This window comes from Lipophrys pholis (genome assembly GCF_963383615.2).
Source record: "Lipophrys pholis genome assembly, chromosome: 2".
Lineage (NCBI taxonomy): Eukaryota > Metazoa > Chordata > Actinopteri > Blenniiformes > Blenniidae > Lipophrys > Lipophrys pholis.
In genome coordinates this window covers 6834270-6853404 of record NC_137636.1, presented here as the reverse complement: position 1 = coordinate 6853404, position 19135 = coordinate 6834270, and the positions used below count along the sequence as shown (strand labels likewise).

Genomic DNA, 19135 nt, shown 5'->3' with positions numbered 1-19135 from the left:
TAAAAAACTATATATATATATATATATATATATATATATATATATATATATATATATATATATATATAGTTTTTTTTTAATCAAGCTGAGTAATGTGGAACGTCACTATTGCTGGCAGAAGGTACATTTCAGGCATATTAACTGCACTTGAATTGAGACAGAAATTTCAACTTAAATGATGCATGCAAGGCCTGAGTAACCAAGTGCTGACTCACTTGAATTGAGAGAGGGACATGATTCACATGGATTTCCCCAGCCCTGGCCCAGGGAACAACAACAAGACGCCTTGGAAACGCCGACTCCAATCTCATTGGAGCAGTCCAAACTCTCTGACGCGTCCCCTCGATTGCGGACATCCAGATAACAACTTCCAGAGCGAGTGTCTGTATACATAAACACATGTGATGGGATTGGACTACACACGAGGGGGGAATAATCGGTTACATGATATGCAAAGAGCAAATGCAGAAAATGTGCTATTCAGAACTTGTCGAGTCTCACCTACACAGCCCACCCTGGTTGGGTTGAGTTCAAAGTCTGGTGGGCAGTTGCAGTGGTAACCTCCAGGGATGTTAACACACATGCCGTTGATACAGATGGTAGGGTCTGCACATTCATTGATATCTGACAAAGAAAGAAAAAAGTTGCTAAAATATTCTCAGTTATTTAGAAACATATCAGAGAAAATCATCTTATTAATGTGTTATTAGGTAATTGGCTACTCTAACACTATCACTATTGGTGGTAACAACCCATTAACTTTATTGACTGAGTATCACTTAATTCATAACATACAATTAATAAAGTTTCAGTGACCTGTCACTCATTAATTCGGTAAAAGCAGGGCTAACTGTTAACAATAGCAATTGTCTAAACTGTTGCTATTTCCTTAAAATCCTGTTTACTGGAGGAGAAGTACTCAATTACATTCAAATTAACTTGTCCCAACAAAAGAAAAGGTGGCCGACTCAGACTAACGTCAGTTTGTATTTTTAGCAGCTCAATTAGACTTTTGCTAATATTTTAGGACCTGTAAGCTGCTGCAGTTGCTCCTTCTTCTCATACATTATTTCAAAAAACAAAAATCAGCCAGATTACAGATCAACTTCCTGATAAAAATGTTTTACTACAGAGAAATGACACCCAGCTAATGTGCCAGAACAATACAGTAACACAGCCATGCAGATTAATGTATTATTCAAATTAAAGTAAGTTGTTAGCTTATAATAATAATAATAATAATAATAAAAAATAAATAAATAAATAATAATAATAATAATTCATTCTTTTAAAAGCTCAGTTTTGTTGTGTTTTTACCGAATGTTCCTTTTCACAGGAGTCATTATAAGCCCATTAGCTCTTACCACCTTTACATTTTTGTTGAATAATAAATTGCCTTCTCACTGAAATGTGCAAAATAAACAAAATAGCCTTGGCCTAATTTGCACTACAACTGTCACACAACACTGGTATCAAATCCTTATTTGCTACAACAGCAAATAGAGGAGCAGTGTGATTCTGTTACTTCATTTAACACAAAATGAGCGTCATTCATCACTCTTCACTGAGGTTGCTGCATTCCTTTCACACTCTTCCACATTTCCTTAGCTCACTGGGGCAGAATTGACCATTACTGAGGAAGGCAGATGGATTATGGCGTTGACTTATCATACCTGTACAGTTGCCTCCGCTCCTGTCGAGCTCATAACCAATGTTACATTCACATCTGAAGAGTCCAGGAATGTTCTGACAGCGGCCATTGACACAGATGCCAGCGAAGGTGCATTCGTCTATGTCTGGAAACGAGAAGCAGAAAGACAAAGGGAGAGAGAGGGAGAGGGAGAGGGAGAGGGAGAGGGAGAGAGAGAGAGAGAGAGAGAGAGAGAGAGAGAGAGAGAGAGAGAGAGAGAGAGAGAGAGAGAGAGACCCAGCTGTGAGGGATTAGTGGATCATGGGATCATGGGATCATGGTGGAAAATTGGCAGGCAGCAATAGGAAGTGAAGGCCGCTCACCTATGCTACAGAATGACAGTTCTGGGGCAAAAAAAAATGCCCAGACACATCCAGACAGAGCTACAGCCAAGGTTATGAAATTGTGCTCTTCCACATCATTAGACTTTGCACAAATCACTGTCCAGTCCAGCTTGAGCTGAGACAGGGAGGGCCGGACAGGTTATTTCATGTTTGACACATCAGCACAATGAGGTCAAGCTGCTCATTCAACTGAATCCACTAACGTCTTATCGCTCAGGGGATGAATCACAGTTGTCTGTTGCTATTCATAACTCTGCCCAAATAAGAATCAGCAGTAGCAGTCATTTGAAACTTCCTGCAATTTCATATTTTATCCAACATTTCTAAATACTGCATCCTGACGAGACCTATTATCGCTTAGATTGATGCATATGGCAGACTTGCATATGTGTGCATTTCAAAAAGTGGCTTGAAAAGGTTAAAATAGACTCTTCACCAATGAATATGGATTATTTCAATCAGTGGGCAGAGCAGTTTTTGCTGCACTTTAGTCAAGCAACAATGCTTGGATATGTACTATATATTAATATCTACATATTGTTGTTTTCCCACTTGTGGTGCGAAAAAAAAAACAAGGAAGAAGATCATTTTCTCACTGCTCTGTGTTCACACTGGCATTTAAAGATAAATAAAAGCCATATTGGCCAGCTGCTGTGACGCACATTTAAGTTGCAAAACTTTCCTAGCTTTCACAACAATGCTGTGTGCTTACCTAAAAGTACTTGGTGGTATTTAGTGGTGGTATTTTTACCAGCTGAGAACTCACCAAGAGCTTATAAAAAGTGCAATAAGAGCGAGAGGGCTTCCTTTGTTGCACCCAAACTAAATGAAGTAGAAATGCTGCTAGAAGACGCTGGTTGTGACACATAATGTGTTTAGTTCAGTGGTTCTCAACCGGGGGGAGAAGTCTGTGGGTCAGGGGAATACTATTTAGATTTATTTTCAATACAAATTTAGAGAATAAATCATGATTAAAAAAAATGGGATGTGCTTTCTGTTTTTCTTTCGACTCCAGTTTGTTGGCCAATAAATCAATAATCAATCGATACAGTTTCACATGTTTGGGTCATGCTGTGTTCACGCTTTAATCAAACAGCATAACAGTTAGTAAGCAATGAATAGCTTGTCTACTGATGTTTACAGGTTCGATTCCCACTGCTCATGGGTGACCACAGCTCTCCAGGTGCTGCTGGAATTTATTAAATACATAAAACATGTTTAAAAACCCCTTTTAAATGGACTCTGGATGACAATATTCAAACTTCAACAAATGGATCACAGTAACTGCACAAGAGGTTGTTGCAACCCAACCAAATCTGCCAAATCTGACCACACACTCAAAAGTTCTTTCCATCTCGTCTATTATTTTTGTGCATCAGGAAAACTAAAATACATTTATCACTCTAAACCGTATAACGTGGAGTCTAGCCCAGGAGGGACAACAATAAAGTTTGTGGCTGTATTGGCTATTCAAACAGTAAATATCGAACACATGTTATCATAACAAGACTGTCATTGGTCTTTATCTGTTAATACGACCTTTCATGGACACAAAAAACAATCATTAAACTCATTAAACTCATTTAACTCCTGAAAAGCCTAAAGGCTCTCAGCAGCTGTTAATATTTACATTAATTGTAATGCTTTTGTTTGAGACCATTTGTCACTAAAAAAATGCGATGTTGAAATTTGAAAAGGGAATAATATAATTTCCTCTGTTGCAGCTGTCAGCCCCTAGAAATGTTCTCACAACTGAAACCACATTTATGCTGAGCATACTCTGCACTTTCCTTGTGCAACCTACTATCTCACGGGTTCCACTTGAAGGCAGCATCTGTGTGCATGGACTGTTCCTCCAAACAGGAAAACAAACATCCATTCAGCAGAGTAACACCAGACGTTTTTGAATCATTCAACATTATTTAAGATGTGGGCACCGATTCAGAGGCATTGGAACCCCGATAGTCAGGCAGCAGCAGTGTTGTCTTACCCTCGCAGGCCTTTCCGTCGGGAGTGGCAATAAAGCCCATGTCGCATTCACAGCGGAAGCCTCCGGGCATATTCAGACAGTGGCCACTCTCACACAGGTTGCCGTTCTCTGCACACTCATCGCTGTCTGCAGTGGTAATCACACACAATGCTTCAGTGTATTCTTCAAACAGCACACACAGTTTTAAGACACCAGCTCCGATGTGTGACCTGAGCAGTAGAATCCGTCGCCAGAAAATCCGTCTTTGCAGGCGCAGCGGTATGAGCCCAAGGTGTTGACACAGTCCGCATTGTTGTTACACATGTGTGTCCCATTCGAGCATTCATCCAGATCTGAAACAGTCCGAAAACAATCACATCATGCAAACACCGTGGAAAGGATGAGATATATATATTTGGAAATGCATAGATAAAAAATAGCACTTATTTTTTCTCACAAAAAACAAACAAACTAAATGATAATAATAATAATAATAATAACAATAATAATAACAACAATAATAATAATAATAATAATAGTAATAATAATAATAATAATTGTATTATTTTAATCCATAATAAAAACTAGGAAAGATCAATATTAAAACTCAGTTAGTTCATTGATATCACTGTATGAAGAACATATTCACTGACAAAGAAGTAATAAATCTTTTAGTCTTTTAGATGATCTATTAACAACGCTTGACTCCTTTAGAAAGCAATGTTAGGACTATTTTTATCTGTGCATTAAGACATTTTAAGTCTGTAAAGCACCAGGATGTGGGATTCATTTTTTTGATGAAACACAGCATCTGCAATCATTTTGATGAAGGAGTGTGACGATCAGTGCAGAGGTTTTATTAGTGCGGAGGATTACGGCACAAAAACAAAGTGAAACACATCGAGGCGATAGTGCTTCACAGAATTCTCTCATTAATAGTTTGGATATTTCAGTAATTTAATAAATATTCTTTAAGATTTGGAATCACTTTTTCTTTCTGACATTGATCAGCCTCAACATTATGACCACCTGCCAATTACAGTGAAGGTTGCCCTTTTGCTGCCAAAGCAGCACTAACCCGTCAAGGCACAGACTCCACCAGACTCCTGGAGGTGTGCTTTAGTGTCTGGCATTGAGTTGTTAGCAGCAGATCCTTTAAGTCTTGTTGGTTGGGAACTATGGCAGACACTGGACTACTTGTATCAATGAGCTTTTGCTCCTTATTATTGTGTCACAGGTTCACTACTTTTTCTTCCTTGAACCATATGTTGATAAATTCTGATCACCGCAGACTGGAAACATCCCCCAGAAGTGCAGTTTTGGAGATGATCTAACCCAGTCGTCTCGCCATCACAATTTGGTCCTTGTCAAACTCATTTTGCTGCTTCTGACACGTAAAAACTTCAGGAGCAAATGTTCACTTGCTGCCTTGGTGAAGGTGCCAGGATAAAGAGACCACCTGTCAGTGGTCATAATATTATGGTGTGTCGTCTGTTCTTCCCACAAATTTTGTCAGCTCCATGATGTGAGTTTATTGCTTCTAATCAGCCTTACCTGTGCACTTCAGTCCGTTGCCAATCCAACCTGGAGCGCAGTTGCATTTGAAGCTGCCGGCTGTGTTGGTGCAAGTCGCATGTCGGTCACAATTGTGGGCTCCAATCTCACACTCATTGATATCTGATGGGTAGGAAAGAAAACAAACAAAAAAAAAAAGCAATGTGAAGTAAAATAGACACAGCTCTGATGGTCTGATGATTCGAGTCTGCTCTCTTGTGCCAGTGGGGTTCTTGGCACAGTGAAGCGAGTTGATGCTCGGTTTGATTTGTATAAAGACAGCAGCAGGAGATGACAGGACAAAGTCTTTCTGGCTCACTGTTTTTCATCCACGGAGAGATATATTTTCAGAAGGCACTGAGACATTCACATGATCTCTGATACTAACAGCCATCCCTCAAAGGTTTATTGAGTAGAGTCAGTTTCTGGGCTTTCATTGTTTAAGTGTGTCCAGAGCACAATAAAAACGGCCAAGAGGGAGAACGATACCCATAACGTGAAGGCCTTGTTCTGTCTGTTCTGTCTGTGCTAGAACCTCTGAGGTTATTTTAGGCAAAGATTCCTCTCCTCGCCAGACCCACAGACTCGGCGCCTCTCATGCGAAGCGCATTAAAAGACCCTCTTTTAACACTTATGTTTGGTTTTCTCAGCACCTCAGATGTCAAATTTTGAAATGCAATCTTTCCAAAACATAATTTCACTAAAAAAACACAATGTGAACAAATAAATATTCCTCTACAGCAAAACCATGACAGGCTTATCTGAACTCATCTAGTAAATGAAATACTGCGGCACTTAGTTGAATACTTCTTGATGTGTGCCAACCTAATGTGTGCACAATGAAGACGAATAACAGAATTTAATGGCTACTAATAAAATGTGCTCTTTAAATCAAGCTGTTTCCATCCTGTAGGGTGGAACCATCGAGGAACTCTATAGGGAGCTGCTTGTGATAAGATCGTCTGAATGTGGCTGCAGTTCCTCGGCCAGCAACAAGGCACAATGGGAAAACAACGTATCGGGCCACTGGACTACTAATGTGACTAAAAACAACACGTTAAAGCACTGGCCAACACAATACCTTTTCAACATGTGGACTGAGTGCGCCAGCTTTAAATGCGAGATAGTATAAGGGAGTGGGCTCGTTGCTGCACAAGAAGGGAAGCCATGAACATGGCCAAAGTGATAACGCACATTCAGCGAGACACACTTCTGTGTGTGTCTTTTTGAGGGTAGTAATTCAAAACACTGTCAATTACAGATCAGTGCTGCTGGTTTACAGTCTTCCTGAGGAGAGGGTACAGTATATTTACACTACATATGATGACAGGGTTCATATCAGGGCCGGGAGCAAACGAATCTCCCCGGATTACAGACAGAATTAATTATCATTTCCTACGAGCTTTTGATGACAGAGAGAGAATGTAGCTCTCTCTCACACACACACACACACACACACACACACACACACACACACACACACACACACACACACACACACACACACACACACACACACACACACACACACACACACACACACACACACACACACACACACACACACACACACACACACACACACACACACAGAAATGCAAAGCGCAAACAAGGGTTGTTGAATGCAAGAAGCACCTCAGTGGTCACAGTTGGTTTGATTTAGTTCAGATACAGACGTTTGGACAGATAGAAAAAAATCACTTTGATGGATTGAAAACATTTCTATATCTGATGTCTGCACTCATTTTTAAGTGCATTGAGAAAAAAAAACACGAAACTCGAAACTTGAATTTTTCTTTTTTAGGCCAAATCACCCAGCACTAAAAAAATAAATAAAATTTAAAAAAAAAAAAAAAAAACATGCTTGTTAGACTAATATGTGATGCTGTGTTGGACCTGAGGTTGACTGGTGACCATGTTAGCTGGGATGACTGCACTGATTTTTACTGTCAACTTTTTACCACAAATAACTTCACTTTTCACTCAACACAATTTGGTTTTCCTGTACCTTTAAGTATCTATCTACTCATCTTAAAGATGAGAAAAACTGATTTACTTTTTAAAGCATGTACCAAAAGTCTAACTGGAGAGAAAATAAGCGGCAGAAAAAAAAAAAAAAATCCCTTTCCGAGTATTTCATGCCAAGCACAACAATGAAAAGATGAAAATGATGTGAAAGAAGTGAAAGAGATAAAAGATGGTGACTTGATAACAAAGTAAAGGTGCTGACCGACAGTGATTATTGTAGCAGAGAGAAATAATCACTTTCAGCCAGAGGAGAGAGTGAATCATTTGAGATTGACCATGAAACTGAATCAAATCAGCGGAATATTCTCCATTCTAGCATTATTTTCGTCACTCCTCATGAGGGACCCAGGTTTGAACCCAGGGTGAGGCAGGAAGGGCACCTGGCGGAAAAACCAGCCAAGTCTGAGGCACGAGTTGCAATGAATTGCTGAGACAACCCCTGTTAAAGTCAAATACACACTTCTTTGAGACAACATTCAAGAGATTCACAATCTCCTTTAAAGGACTCCTTTGTACTCTGCACAATGAACACACTGGAGCTTTCTCACTGACGTAATTAAGTTGTATCTCATGTCTTTGGTTTTTATTTAATACAGAAATATTTGTACTTGTGCTTAAGTAAAGGCTTCTATAAAAGCTGGCTAAAGCTAAACTGAACATGTTTAAATAGGACTATAAGTGGTCATTATGGGACAATGGCAAATATTAAAATGCACTTTAAAAAAGCCCAATAAATAAGGAGTCATTAGGTAACCAAATAAACTCAGTCGCACCACAAAATTATTCTTAAGCCTGCAAACAATTAACATTTGCCAATACAATCTGCTTCTTATAACATAGGAAAGCAATAAAAGTGAGACATTGCAACCACAAGTGTCACTGACATGGAAACGCTGAGTATTAAAATGAAGCATAACAGTACCAAAAGCGTCTCAGTGAAGTCACAGAATCTATCTGATGTATTTAATTTGTTTGGGGTTTAACTTCACTTTTAAATGAAAGTCACAGTAATCCATTGTTTTCAGAGCTGCGTGTCATGACTGAACTCACATTGTTTGACTCTTCTGTCATGAAATGAAGTGATGATGAAGACAAAACACTTAACCTTTTATTCCTGATCCCCTCTGTAACACAGAGGCACTCCCGGTCGTGTAAACCCCACCAATAGATCTCCACCCAGTACTAACTTTCCGACACGCACGCAACGACCCACAAGTGCTTTAAGAGCACATACAGATACCCACACCCTGCCCCTGAGTTCTCAGTGTTGTGGAATAAAAAGAGAAATAATTCTTGTGGGAGCTTCATCAACAGCTGGATCAGATATGCAGTCGAGAGCAACCACTCACTCATTAACACTCACACACACGCAAGAGGATTTAGTCCACGCATACCAACGTGGTCACATAAGGCAATTCAGCGATGACAGACAATTTCTTATGGATTTTTTATTTTTTTTTCAACAGAATATATTGGAAACGGATCTTCTTCAAAAAGAGTAGCAAGTTGTGTCCACTCTATAACGAGAAATCCTGCCGGCCTGAGAGGAATTAGTGTCTTGATTCTCTGGTCTGGGATTGAAATTCCAAACCTGTGATTCAGAGCCGGCTGCTTTGCTGCAATCCCGGCTCTGCAAAACAAGGAGAATACTGTATGGACCTCTTAATGGGATTAGAATGAGCAAAAGTGTGTGTGCTAAAGTTTGTGAGTGAGTGTGAGGGGGTTTGAATCACACTTCTGATAAACCTGTTTATTCCTATCCGAAGGACTGCTGACTTTGTGTGTGACTCAAGATACGGCCAGAAATACTCGCACAAAAACGTATTAAATGGCTTCGTAAACCAGACTGAACTCTGACGAGACAAGAAGCGAGCACGGTGTCGGACTAAAGCAGTCGGATGGACTTTTGTATTTATGTGTTTTGGAGCTGATGCGGGCGATGACGTCCTGCAGAACTCTTCCAACCATCACGTAATGTTTAACTGACCTTAATGAAAGAGCAACAAAGGAATAAACAGTGCAACGTGATGCACACATCTGATGGAAGACAGTGACCTCACAGCTCCTGCTGTCACTGTGTGTTTGTGCCTGCGCGCGCGCGCGTGTGTGTGTTAATGTATGTGTGTGTGCGAGCGTGTTTTTCATCAAGTCAGACAGGAGCTCTTGAATGAGGGTGAGTAATGTTGGAGCTGCTTCTGGTTGACCAGACCGTCTCCTTGTATTCCTCATCCCTCATCTCTCTCTTTAGCCTGATACCATTAGTATTGCTCAACACACACACACACACACACGCACGCACATGCACGCATGCCTATGCCCATACACACACACACACTTAATTAGCAGCAGATCTCCACTGACTCATTGTCCTTTGCCTCCACATTCTTGCACTGACAGAAACATTTTGTTTGTGAGTCTTACGCCTCATTACGCTCACCTGTGCAGCCGGTTGTTCCCTTGCGTACAGAGTATCCCAGGTCACAGTGACAGATGAAGGAACCTTTCGTGTTCTCACAGTTGCCACTCAGGCAGATGTTTGGATTCAGCTCGCACTCGTCCACATCTTGACAGGGAGGGAAGCGGAGAGCGATCAAGAATGTTAACTCGCTAAACACAACTACAATAAAAGGAAAGGTTTATGACAATTCATTAAAAAGAATTAGCTTTTGTTTATACAAGCTGCCACAAAAGTTTGATAAGCTATGACACATGTTAGTGAGTCACAAAAGGATTACGTCACGGACTATACCGGGGCTTTAAAATGTGTTTACTTTGAATAAATACAGCGGTAATAGAGTGGGTGTTTGTGCGAATCCATTAGAAGCACTTAAATGATGCTTTTTGTTTTTCTCGCTCAGTGGAAACAGACGTCGAAATTTCACACGTTCCTCTGTGCTCTGCCTGACGAACACAGTTCACTGTCATCTAAACCAACAAAAACGTTGCTGCTTGCTCTGTCCCACTCGGTCTTGGAGATCTGAGTCATTAAAAGCTTCTTCTCTTGACTCACATCTTGGATCACCGTGAAGATGTTCATTACGATATGTCAGTATATCTCAGAGACCAGAGATCTAATAAAAGCAGACCTGCACAGAATGTATCTACAGGGTTTGATTTCAGACATAAAATGTGCATCCGTTACCCAGGCAGGTCTTCATATCCTCGGATGACATGAAGCCATCAAAGCACAGACACTGGTAAGTCCCCGGGGTGTTTGTACACTGGCCTCCATCGCAGACGTCCGGGCTCTCCTCACACTCGTCGATGTCTGAAGGTCGGAGACAGAGAGCCAGAGAGGTGAGTTAAAGCAGTAAAAGGAGCAGGAAAAGTGTAGAGGAAAGGAAACAATGACACGTTTGAGCCTAATAATCCATATGTGGTCAGAAAAAAACATGAACAGAGAATCATGCTACTTCAGCCTGGTGCACGTTTTCTTCTTTTCTCATAAAAATGTAATGTTAGTTCAGGACACAGCTTGTGTAACAAGCTGAGCACTCCTCTAAAAATAGTCTAAAATTACCCGTGCTGCCTTGATCCCTGTCTGTATATCTTTATGTGGTAATTAAAAGGAAGAATAATCACAAGAGTCAGTCTATGAACAGGGCAGGAGACCAGTAGTCATCACCTTTGAAGTGAAAAAAAAAAAAAAACAACAACTTTGTAAAGACCTTTGCCAGAATAACCAAAGAAATCATCTATCATAGTCTGTCAACATTCAGAAGTGAATAACACATGAACAGACTTCAGATTTAGTCACCACCTTTCTCAACCTCCCTCTGTGTGAGCGCATGCCTTCTTTAAACATGTGCCAGCCAAATCACAGCAGTGTCTCTCCACTGTATATACAAAAGTCCTCGATCTTGATGAGGTGTTTTAATACTGCTCTTTAATCTGGTCTTTGAACACAAACGTTGCAGTATCTTGGTACAACCAAATGTGCCTTCAGATGCCACATATTGACAAAAGGCGCTCAAGCGATCATGGCAACTGCAGAACAATTAGATGATGGTGGATTATTTAAGACTGATAAGACACGGCAACTCACCAGTGCAGCTTCTCAGGTCGGGCATGAGGGCGTATCCACTGTGGCAGCTGCACTCATAACTGCCCTCCGAGTTGGTGCAGAAAGTCTCACAGCCCCCGTTCTCAATGGTGCACTCGTCAATGTCTGATTGGCGGAAAATCACAAAACCAGAGCCGTAAAGCCACAGTAAAATCACAAGAATGTATATTCGAGAGGAAAAGGGTTCCACGTTCAAAACCTACCAACACACTCCAGCCTGTTCTCGGTGGATTTGTATCCTGTGTTGCAGGCACATTGGTATCGGCCGATCATATTGACGCACTGGCCGTTCCTGCACAGCCGGTCACTCAGCTCGCATTCATTGATATCTGTGAAAGAATGAAAGCAGCTGTGAAAATGCTATGCATCTGCGCGGCATGATGACATGAAGTGTAAATCCTTGGAAATGAAACACAGGTCAGGATAGAGTGAAAGGAATGAGTTACATACGACCGAATGTCAATCTGTTGCTCTTCAAATGCATTCCTATCCTACGGGTTGATCTAAGTTGATTGGAGCTGACAACTAACCGAAAGTTAAAAAGCATTTTTTTTTATACATCGCTCTGGATGCTGTAAAGATAAATATTGATCTTTGTTAAATGAAGATCTAACCTTCCTCTGAAGCCTTCACCTCCTACAACTACAGTGTTCAGAATGTCTGGGTTCATTAGTTTACGATGTAACCCACACGTAATGGAAGAGCTGCGAGGCATGCTGACAAAGTCTTAAACTGAAGAAAACTCTTTCAGACCAGTGGATTACAAATCTGTGGTTGACTTAAAAATTGGTCGTTTTAGAGCTTAATGATGATAAATGGCTTTTCCAACAAGGAATCAGTCATCCTCATTAAAGACAATGTACTACACCCATCTGTAAGGAAATGTTCTCTTTAGGTAAAGTTTATTATCTTTATTATCATGTGATGTCTCGTAACTTCAGGGAGATAATTATGGAAAGTATCTCCGAGGAAATGAGGTGGACACCTACTTTGTTGAAGCTTCTTCTTTGACTTTAGCTGATTAACAATGAAAATAAATGAGCCTCACAGGCAGTGATTGGACATTAGGTCATGGACTGCAAGTTGGATTATGTCATCCAAATGACACACAATGAATAATGCATGATTTGTTAAATCAATGCCATAAAATAAACATGGGGGTTGTGAAACTGGAAATCCCTGCAAAAACTCTTCTCTTGTTATTGTAGGAAGAAAGTGCTGTCACTGCTTCTCCGATCAAATTAAACATTCAACAGTTTCCACGAACCAAACTTTCTTTGTACACAACATGTGTAAAAACTAAACTAGCTTTTGTGCCGCCCAGGTGAGCAGCATCATGAAAACCCTCCTGAAACTACAGGGTATTCTCAGGAAGGAATTTCGACAGTGAAGACAGCGAGAAGGGCAATAAAGAAAAAGTCCATCTATCTAATAATCTGCACCCACCATGCAAAATGTACCGTAAACACAACAAATGGAGCATTGATGTTGAATAAATGGATAGTTTTTGTTTACACCGTTTCTGGGTCAGGTTTTTTTTTTTTTTTTAATGCAACACATCAAAATATACCACTAAACAGAACACGAGCAACAAGGGCAACAAGTGTATATAATTTCATCAAGTCTAAAAATGGGCCAAAACATTATGAACACCTCTTGTTGCAAGCTATTCAATAAAACTTGAAACATAGATCAATTACCTTTTCTGAAGATCTGGCACAATAGTGCTATTAGGACTCCACACTGAGTGCACACACTGAGGCACATGAAGGAACAGATGATGCACTATTCCACTATTTTATCCCTTTATTTGTTTTTGTTTCTTATCTGTGGAAAATGGACCAGAAAGTGCATCCTCCCACATGGTTTCGCTCTAATAAGGAAGAAAAGCAAGACGAGGGGTAGAAGTTTTATGGGGATGGGTCTCCATCACTTACCTAAACAGGCCGAGCCGTCTGGGGCGATCTCGTGTCCCTCTGGGCATATACACTGGAAACTGCCCTCTGTGTTCAAACAGTCGCCTCCACGGCACAGCAGGGGATTTCTCTCACACTCATCAATGTCTGACGCAAGGAGAAAAAAAAAATTACATTGTTTAGCTTGGTCACACTCAATATTTGTTTCACCACTTAGTGATTTACAATCAAAACCCACTAGATAATTCTAAAGTTGTGCTCCTAGTTTAAGAGGTATTGTGGGATTAGGAGCCACAGAGTCCTTGTTGATTACATCTTTGTCTAAATAACTGCTTGATGAAAGAACGCAGGCCACATATCATTGACTGGTTCTTGTATAAAAAAGAAGGTTTTTTTCTCTAACAAAAATTAAGTGGTTGGTTAAAAAAACAAAAAAAAAGGTCTATAATTATTTTTTACTTGTTATTTTGGTTAGCCAAGTCACTACCAGCCCTTTATGATGTCAACACTGAACGCATTATTTCCAGTCCAGCTGTTTTTCAGGGATTTTGTTTGCCACAGCGTGCAAGTAAATTTTGTGCTTCCAATTCTGGTTTAATTACAGCTTTAGGCCAAAAATTTAAAATAAATAAATATTGAAACTCTGCAATTTTATGTGTGTGAATTCACCAAAGAACTTCTAAAAACAAGGACAAAGTCAGAGCAGCATGAAAACAGAGCATTATTTTCACAGATGGTCAATCATCAGGACAGAATATGAAATAATTATAACGTGTTTGTCCCACATATGCTGGATAAAAACAGTAAGTCGCCAAAAATGTGTACTTTTACAATTTTTTGACAAGTTTTACGAAGCTTTCCAATTGTTTTCAGTCTGAGTGAAAATCTAACACGTGCTATACATACAAACGCACACAGCTTGCAAATTTCAAATGACATAATCCACTTCCACAGTGAGTTTCAGGTCTGTCATGTCAGCTGAAGCACCTCATCCAGAGCTTATGGCCCAAGAGGGATTGTGGAGGAGATGGTTAGTTTGTGGCAGGTCTTCCTTAAGACTTTATTGGGTTGCGGTCGTCTGTGCTCTCACATACTGCCACTTTAATAGCGTGTACAGGGGAGTTGTTAAGGAGATCAGGTTTCTCACTGCTGTCTTCTCAGACAAAAAGATTTCATATGGAAGAGCCATCTCCGAAAACAATGGAGCCAAATCATCCGAATCTGAGGATATGATTCAGTGTGTGTGTGTGTGTGTGTGTGTGTGTGTGTGTGTGTGTGTGTGGGAGACATTCCGTCACTCACCCATGCAGTTTTTCATCATCATGAAGCCGCTCTCGTAGCCTTCGAAGCACTCGCACTCAAAGTCCCCCGGCGTGTTGATACACCTGCCCTGTCCGCAAAGGTCTGGAGAGATGTGGCACTCATCGATGTCTGCGGGGAAGAGACACGACAAAACTCAGCAGGCGAGATGCTCTTTATGTAAAACTGCACCAATGCTTTAACAACTCTTCTTCAGTCATAGCGATGTGCGATCTGGATGTGTGGGAGCTCTCACACATTGACAGGTATGTTCATGTTCATGAAAGATATGCTCACAAGATTTCCTCTAAACTGGTGCACATGGCTTGCTTCACGCCAAGAAGTTAATTTGGGTTGAAAGGGAGACATCCTGTGCATTCAAATTTAAACTCAGAGTAGTCAGTACCTGGTCCGTGAGTGATGAATGGAAACTGGCAAAGGTGACAACTTGGTTACGTGAGGGGCTGGACCTTTCTTCATCATCTTGTTTTCATTTTTTTTATTTTTGTGTTTTCATTGTTCTCACTGCAGCTTTGCCTTCTCGATCCTCCCGTTGTGTTGACTGGAGGACGTTAAACTCACGTAGTTTGTTATTCATCTCCTCAGATGGAGCTTCGGTACTGAGCCAGTATTAATATTATTTGTTCCTTTTGTTACAGTAATGGTTTAATAGAAATAATGAACGGCTGCTTTTGTTTTTTCTTTCCTGTTAGCGAGCAGCTGTAATCACTATTCCAGTTTTTTTTTACTACCTCATTTAAGCCTTCATTTTGTTGACGTATCATTTTCCTAAACTAAGGAAACCACGTTCAGAACATTTGAAAAGTCAAGCAGAGATACATGGTGATCTCAATTGTTTTCTTCACAGTGCAAACCAGCAATATTTGTTGTCTTGTAATTTGATTTGGCAGAATTGCATCATTACATTTATTTCTACTGAATCATTAAGTTCAGGATCTTTGTGTTTTCAAAAAGTTTATCATTTTTAGCCTGCACATATCACTTCTCTATGCTCTTCCCTGATTTAATGGCGTCCCTCCCTTAACCTTTATCAGAATTAAAGCTGTTTACATTTTATACAATAATAAGATACGAAAAACACAAAAGGCAATGAAGATAAGGAATGAAGTATGTGAAATGAGAGACAATAAAATGTTAAGGTGGTGAGTCGGTCGAAAGCTGAAGGCCTGATCTCACTTTTTCGCAATCAAATGAGGTTACAGATATTAACTCATAAATCAAGAAAAATTAAATGACAAAAAAAAGAAGAGGAAGCACGAGCTCTTTAAACTATACAGGCATCTGCACCTTTTAACAGAGCAATAACACAGCAAACCGACCAGCTTTAACAAGTCTGGTAATCTCTGGTAATCAACTGTTTTCAACTGAGAAGTTGGTTTTTGGGTCGTATATTGTAGTGTTGACTGGTGACTTTTCCTTTCTGTGCACACACTATGGTTTATAGTGTTTATAGAAGGTGGATGAATTATGTTTCCAAAAGTTTTAATTTTATTTTTATTACATGCAATGCTATTTCTAGGCAACAAATATCAAAGAAGAAACTAAACCACATACTTTCCTAATACATTTGTATTTTATTAAAAATCGTATTTTTCGTTGAGCATAAACTAACTGAATGAAGTAAATATAGAAGGTGGATTGGTTGTGTTTTTTTCACAATTGTCTGCAGATCTTCTGGGCTCAAAACCCATATATGCTTAATTTGATAGTGGTGGCCTAGAGGTTAGAGAGGCAGACTTAGGATCAGAAATGAGCAGGTTTGAATCCCACAGCTGACCGATTGCACTGCGGCCCACTTCTTCTTCATAGTTAAGTTTAACTACGAACAGAACGGGTTAAATGCAGAGGAGAGATTTCCCCACGGGGATCATTAAACATCAATTAACATGTGAAATAGCGAGAAATAGATCCAAAATCTGCAAGGCTTCAACAAAAATGGAAAACTTGTCTAATTTCTCGAGCAAGTAAGTGACAGTCTATTTCTGATGACCTCACCTGTACAGTTCCTCTCATCTGAGTCCAGAGCGTAGCCGTTATCGCAGCGGCAACGGAAGCTGCCGATGGTGTTTCTGCATCGTCCATTAGAGCAGAGGGAGTTTATCATCCTGCATTCATTTATGTCTGAGGCAGAGAGCAGAGGGAAACAGACCAGCTGATGAAATAACTCAAGACGTCTTTAAAAAGTCTTCTTATATTGGCCTCTTGCTTTACAGTCACATCAGGAATCTCCATAATACATGGCCTGTGAAATGTATCCCACCTTTGAGGAAGGGCCTGCCATTGATGAAATCCCCCCTGTGGGAGAAGCCCGGGCCACGTGGACACAGCTGGGTGTACTCTGGAGTTCCCTTTTCAGGACACTCGTCACATTCTGGACCCCAGGCCACGCCGACTGAGCAGCAGCAGGCGTCCACACGGTGCTTCCCAGAGATCGCCGCCCCACAGCGCTCATCCTCATGAGTGAGGTAACAGTGCTCCGTACGCAGGTCTAAAAATCACAAACCCAACATTTAACAAAGATTTCAGGCAAAAAAAAATATATATATATATAAATAGTAATGAATTCTGAAGACATTTAATACATCTACGGAGGACGTACCGATGCAGGTCCTGCCGCTGACGTCAACAGTCATTCCGGGAGGGCACTGGCAGAAGAAGGAGCCTGGTGTGTTAATGCACTTCCCATTGATGCACACTCCGGGAAACACTTGACACTCATCCACGTCTGAAAGTCAACAACAGGTTCAGATTTTCACATATATTTGAATTAAAGAAATATTTTTTAAAAATCCCTGTGTCTACGTGGAACCAAAGTGAGCCTCACCCTCACAGACGTTCCCTCGGACTCGGGCAAAGCCTTTACTGCAGATTGGATCTAAAATAGAGACGATAGAAAACACATTTCCAGTCAATTGAATGATTTTTTTAAAGTAAATAATGCGAAAGTGTCATTTGATTTTTTTAATCACCTTTTTCACATTTGGAACATGGGCTGTTCCAGGCTTCTCCCAGAGTGGCACAGCAGTGAGACTTCAGTGTCGCCCCATTGATGTTCACCTCACAGCGATTATTGATATATTTTAGCCAACAGGTGCTCTTAGTAGTTTCTGTTGTGAGAAACTACAGTTAATATGCACTCACCTTTAATTCCAACCACATCAACCACTGTAATGCACAGTTTAATACACCTTAATTCCATCAAGTCTATCAAACAAAAGCTGACAAGAAGTAAATAAATAATGAACAAATAACACATTTTCTATAAATGGTGCAGCAACTTTGACAAAGCGTCTCTCACACTGTTGCACTTCTTGAGCAGATAGAAGAAGCACAAGCACATAAAGATAAGTCGTTTTACAAAATAAAAAATCTGAAATTGATTTTCTTTTCAAACCCTAAATGTTGTTGCCAGCCTTTGCGTTGGTGATGATGATCACTTACCGATACACTCCAGCCCTGAGCTGTCCAGCGAACTGCCCGTTGAACACAAACACACAAAAGACCCCGGGCTGTTCATACAGTCTCCATTAACACAAGGGCTGGATTTACACTCATTCTCATCTGTCGGACACAAAAATCAAACATCAGCTTCTTCTCAACTCTACTCAAATTGCCAAACCAACACAGAACACACTGCAGTGGCGTTGCACTGCCCGACAGAACAAAGCAGACTCTGACCCTCGCAAACGTCTGTCTCGGGATTGAAGCTGTATCCTTTGGGACACTGACAGGTGAAACTCCCGGGCGTGTTCCTGCACAGACCATTGTCACACAGCAGCCTGTTCATCAGACACTCATCAATATCTGACAAAAAACACAGGCAGAGGGAAACGGTGACTTTTATTAAACTGGCTTCGGGCATCAGAGCAACATTCGTCCATTTGCCAAGAGGACGGGAATTCGCCTACCAACACAGTTTTTGCCCGTCAGGTCAACCTCAAATCCTTCATTGCAGGCGCATTTGTACGTCCTCAGCGTATTCTCACACACTCCGTTTTGGCAAACGTCGGGGTCGAGAGCACATTCGTTTATATCTGAGAGGAAGAAGCAGAAAAAAACAACAACCTCTAAACAATGTCTGCTTTTTTTTTTTTTTTTTTTTTCATTTTATTTAATAAGCCAGTGCATCATGTGCTTGTGCTCATTACCTCGTCCATCTCCACCGAAGCCAGGGCCGTTGGGGCACAGAGCGAGGAACTCAGCTGAAGCAAAACACAAAGAAAGCACAGTTTGGCTCGAGAAAATATCACA

General features: G+C 40.6%; 1 protein-coding gene across 2 annotated transcripts in view; it reads right to left on the bottom strand.

The window, feature by feature from the left end:
• The window catches only part of fbn1 (fibrillin 1), a 71278-nt gene that overhangs the window by 22240 nt on the left and 29903 nt on the right, over nucleotides 1-19135 (bottom strand). Inside the window, exons 18-38 of one of the 2 annotated variants that reach the window (XM_080458513.1) lie at nucleotides 19033-19086; nucleotides 18793-18918; nucleotides 18563-18688; nucleotides 18326-18445; nucleotides 17854-17991; nucleotides 17709-17759; nucleotides 17484-17609; nucleotides 17145-17372; nucleotides 16880-17005; nucleotides 14867-14995; nucleotides 13586-13711; nucleotides 11852-11977; nucleotides 11631-11753; nucleotides 10728-10853; nucleotides 10023-10148; nucleotides 5558-5680; nucleotides 4234-4356; nucleotides 4025-4150; nucleotides 1674-1796; nucleotides 502-624; nucleotides 216-383 (exon numbers count right to left, since the gene is read on the bottom strand). In XM_080458513.1, the coding sequence (XP_080314639.1) occupies nucleotides 216-383; nucleotides 502-624; nucleotides 1674-1796; nucleotides 4025-4150; nucleotides 4234-4356; nucleotides 5558-5680; nucleotides 10023-10148; nucleotides 10728-10853; nucleotides 11631-11753; nucleotides 11852-11977; nucleotides 13586-13711; nucleotides 14867-14995; nucleotides 16880-17005; nucleotides 17145-17372; nucleotides 17484-17609; nucleotides 17709-17759; nucleotides 17854-17991; nucleotides 18326-18445; nucleotides 18563-18688; nucleotides 18793-18918; nucleotides 19033-19086 (2637 nt within the window). Of the gene's footprint in view, nucleotides 1-215; nucleotides 384-501; nucleotides 625-1673; nucleotides 1797-4024; nucleotides 4151-4233; nucleotides 4357-5557; nucleotides 5681-9045; nucleotides 9216-10022; nucleotides 10149-10727; nucleotides 10854-11630; nucleotides 11754-11851; nucleotides 11978-13585; nucleotides 13712-14866; nucleotides 14996-16879; nucleotides 17006-17144; nucleotides 17373-17483; nucleotides 17610-17708; nucleotides 17760-17853; nucleotides 17992-18325; nucleotides 18446-18562; nucleotides 18689-18792; nucleotides 18919-19032; nucleotides 19087-19135 lie in introns of those variants that run through there. The other variant, XM_080458514.1, reaches the window with a different exon arrangement.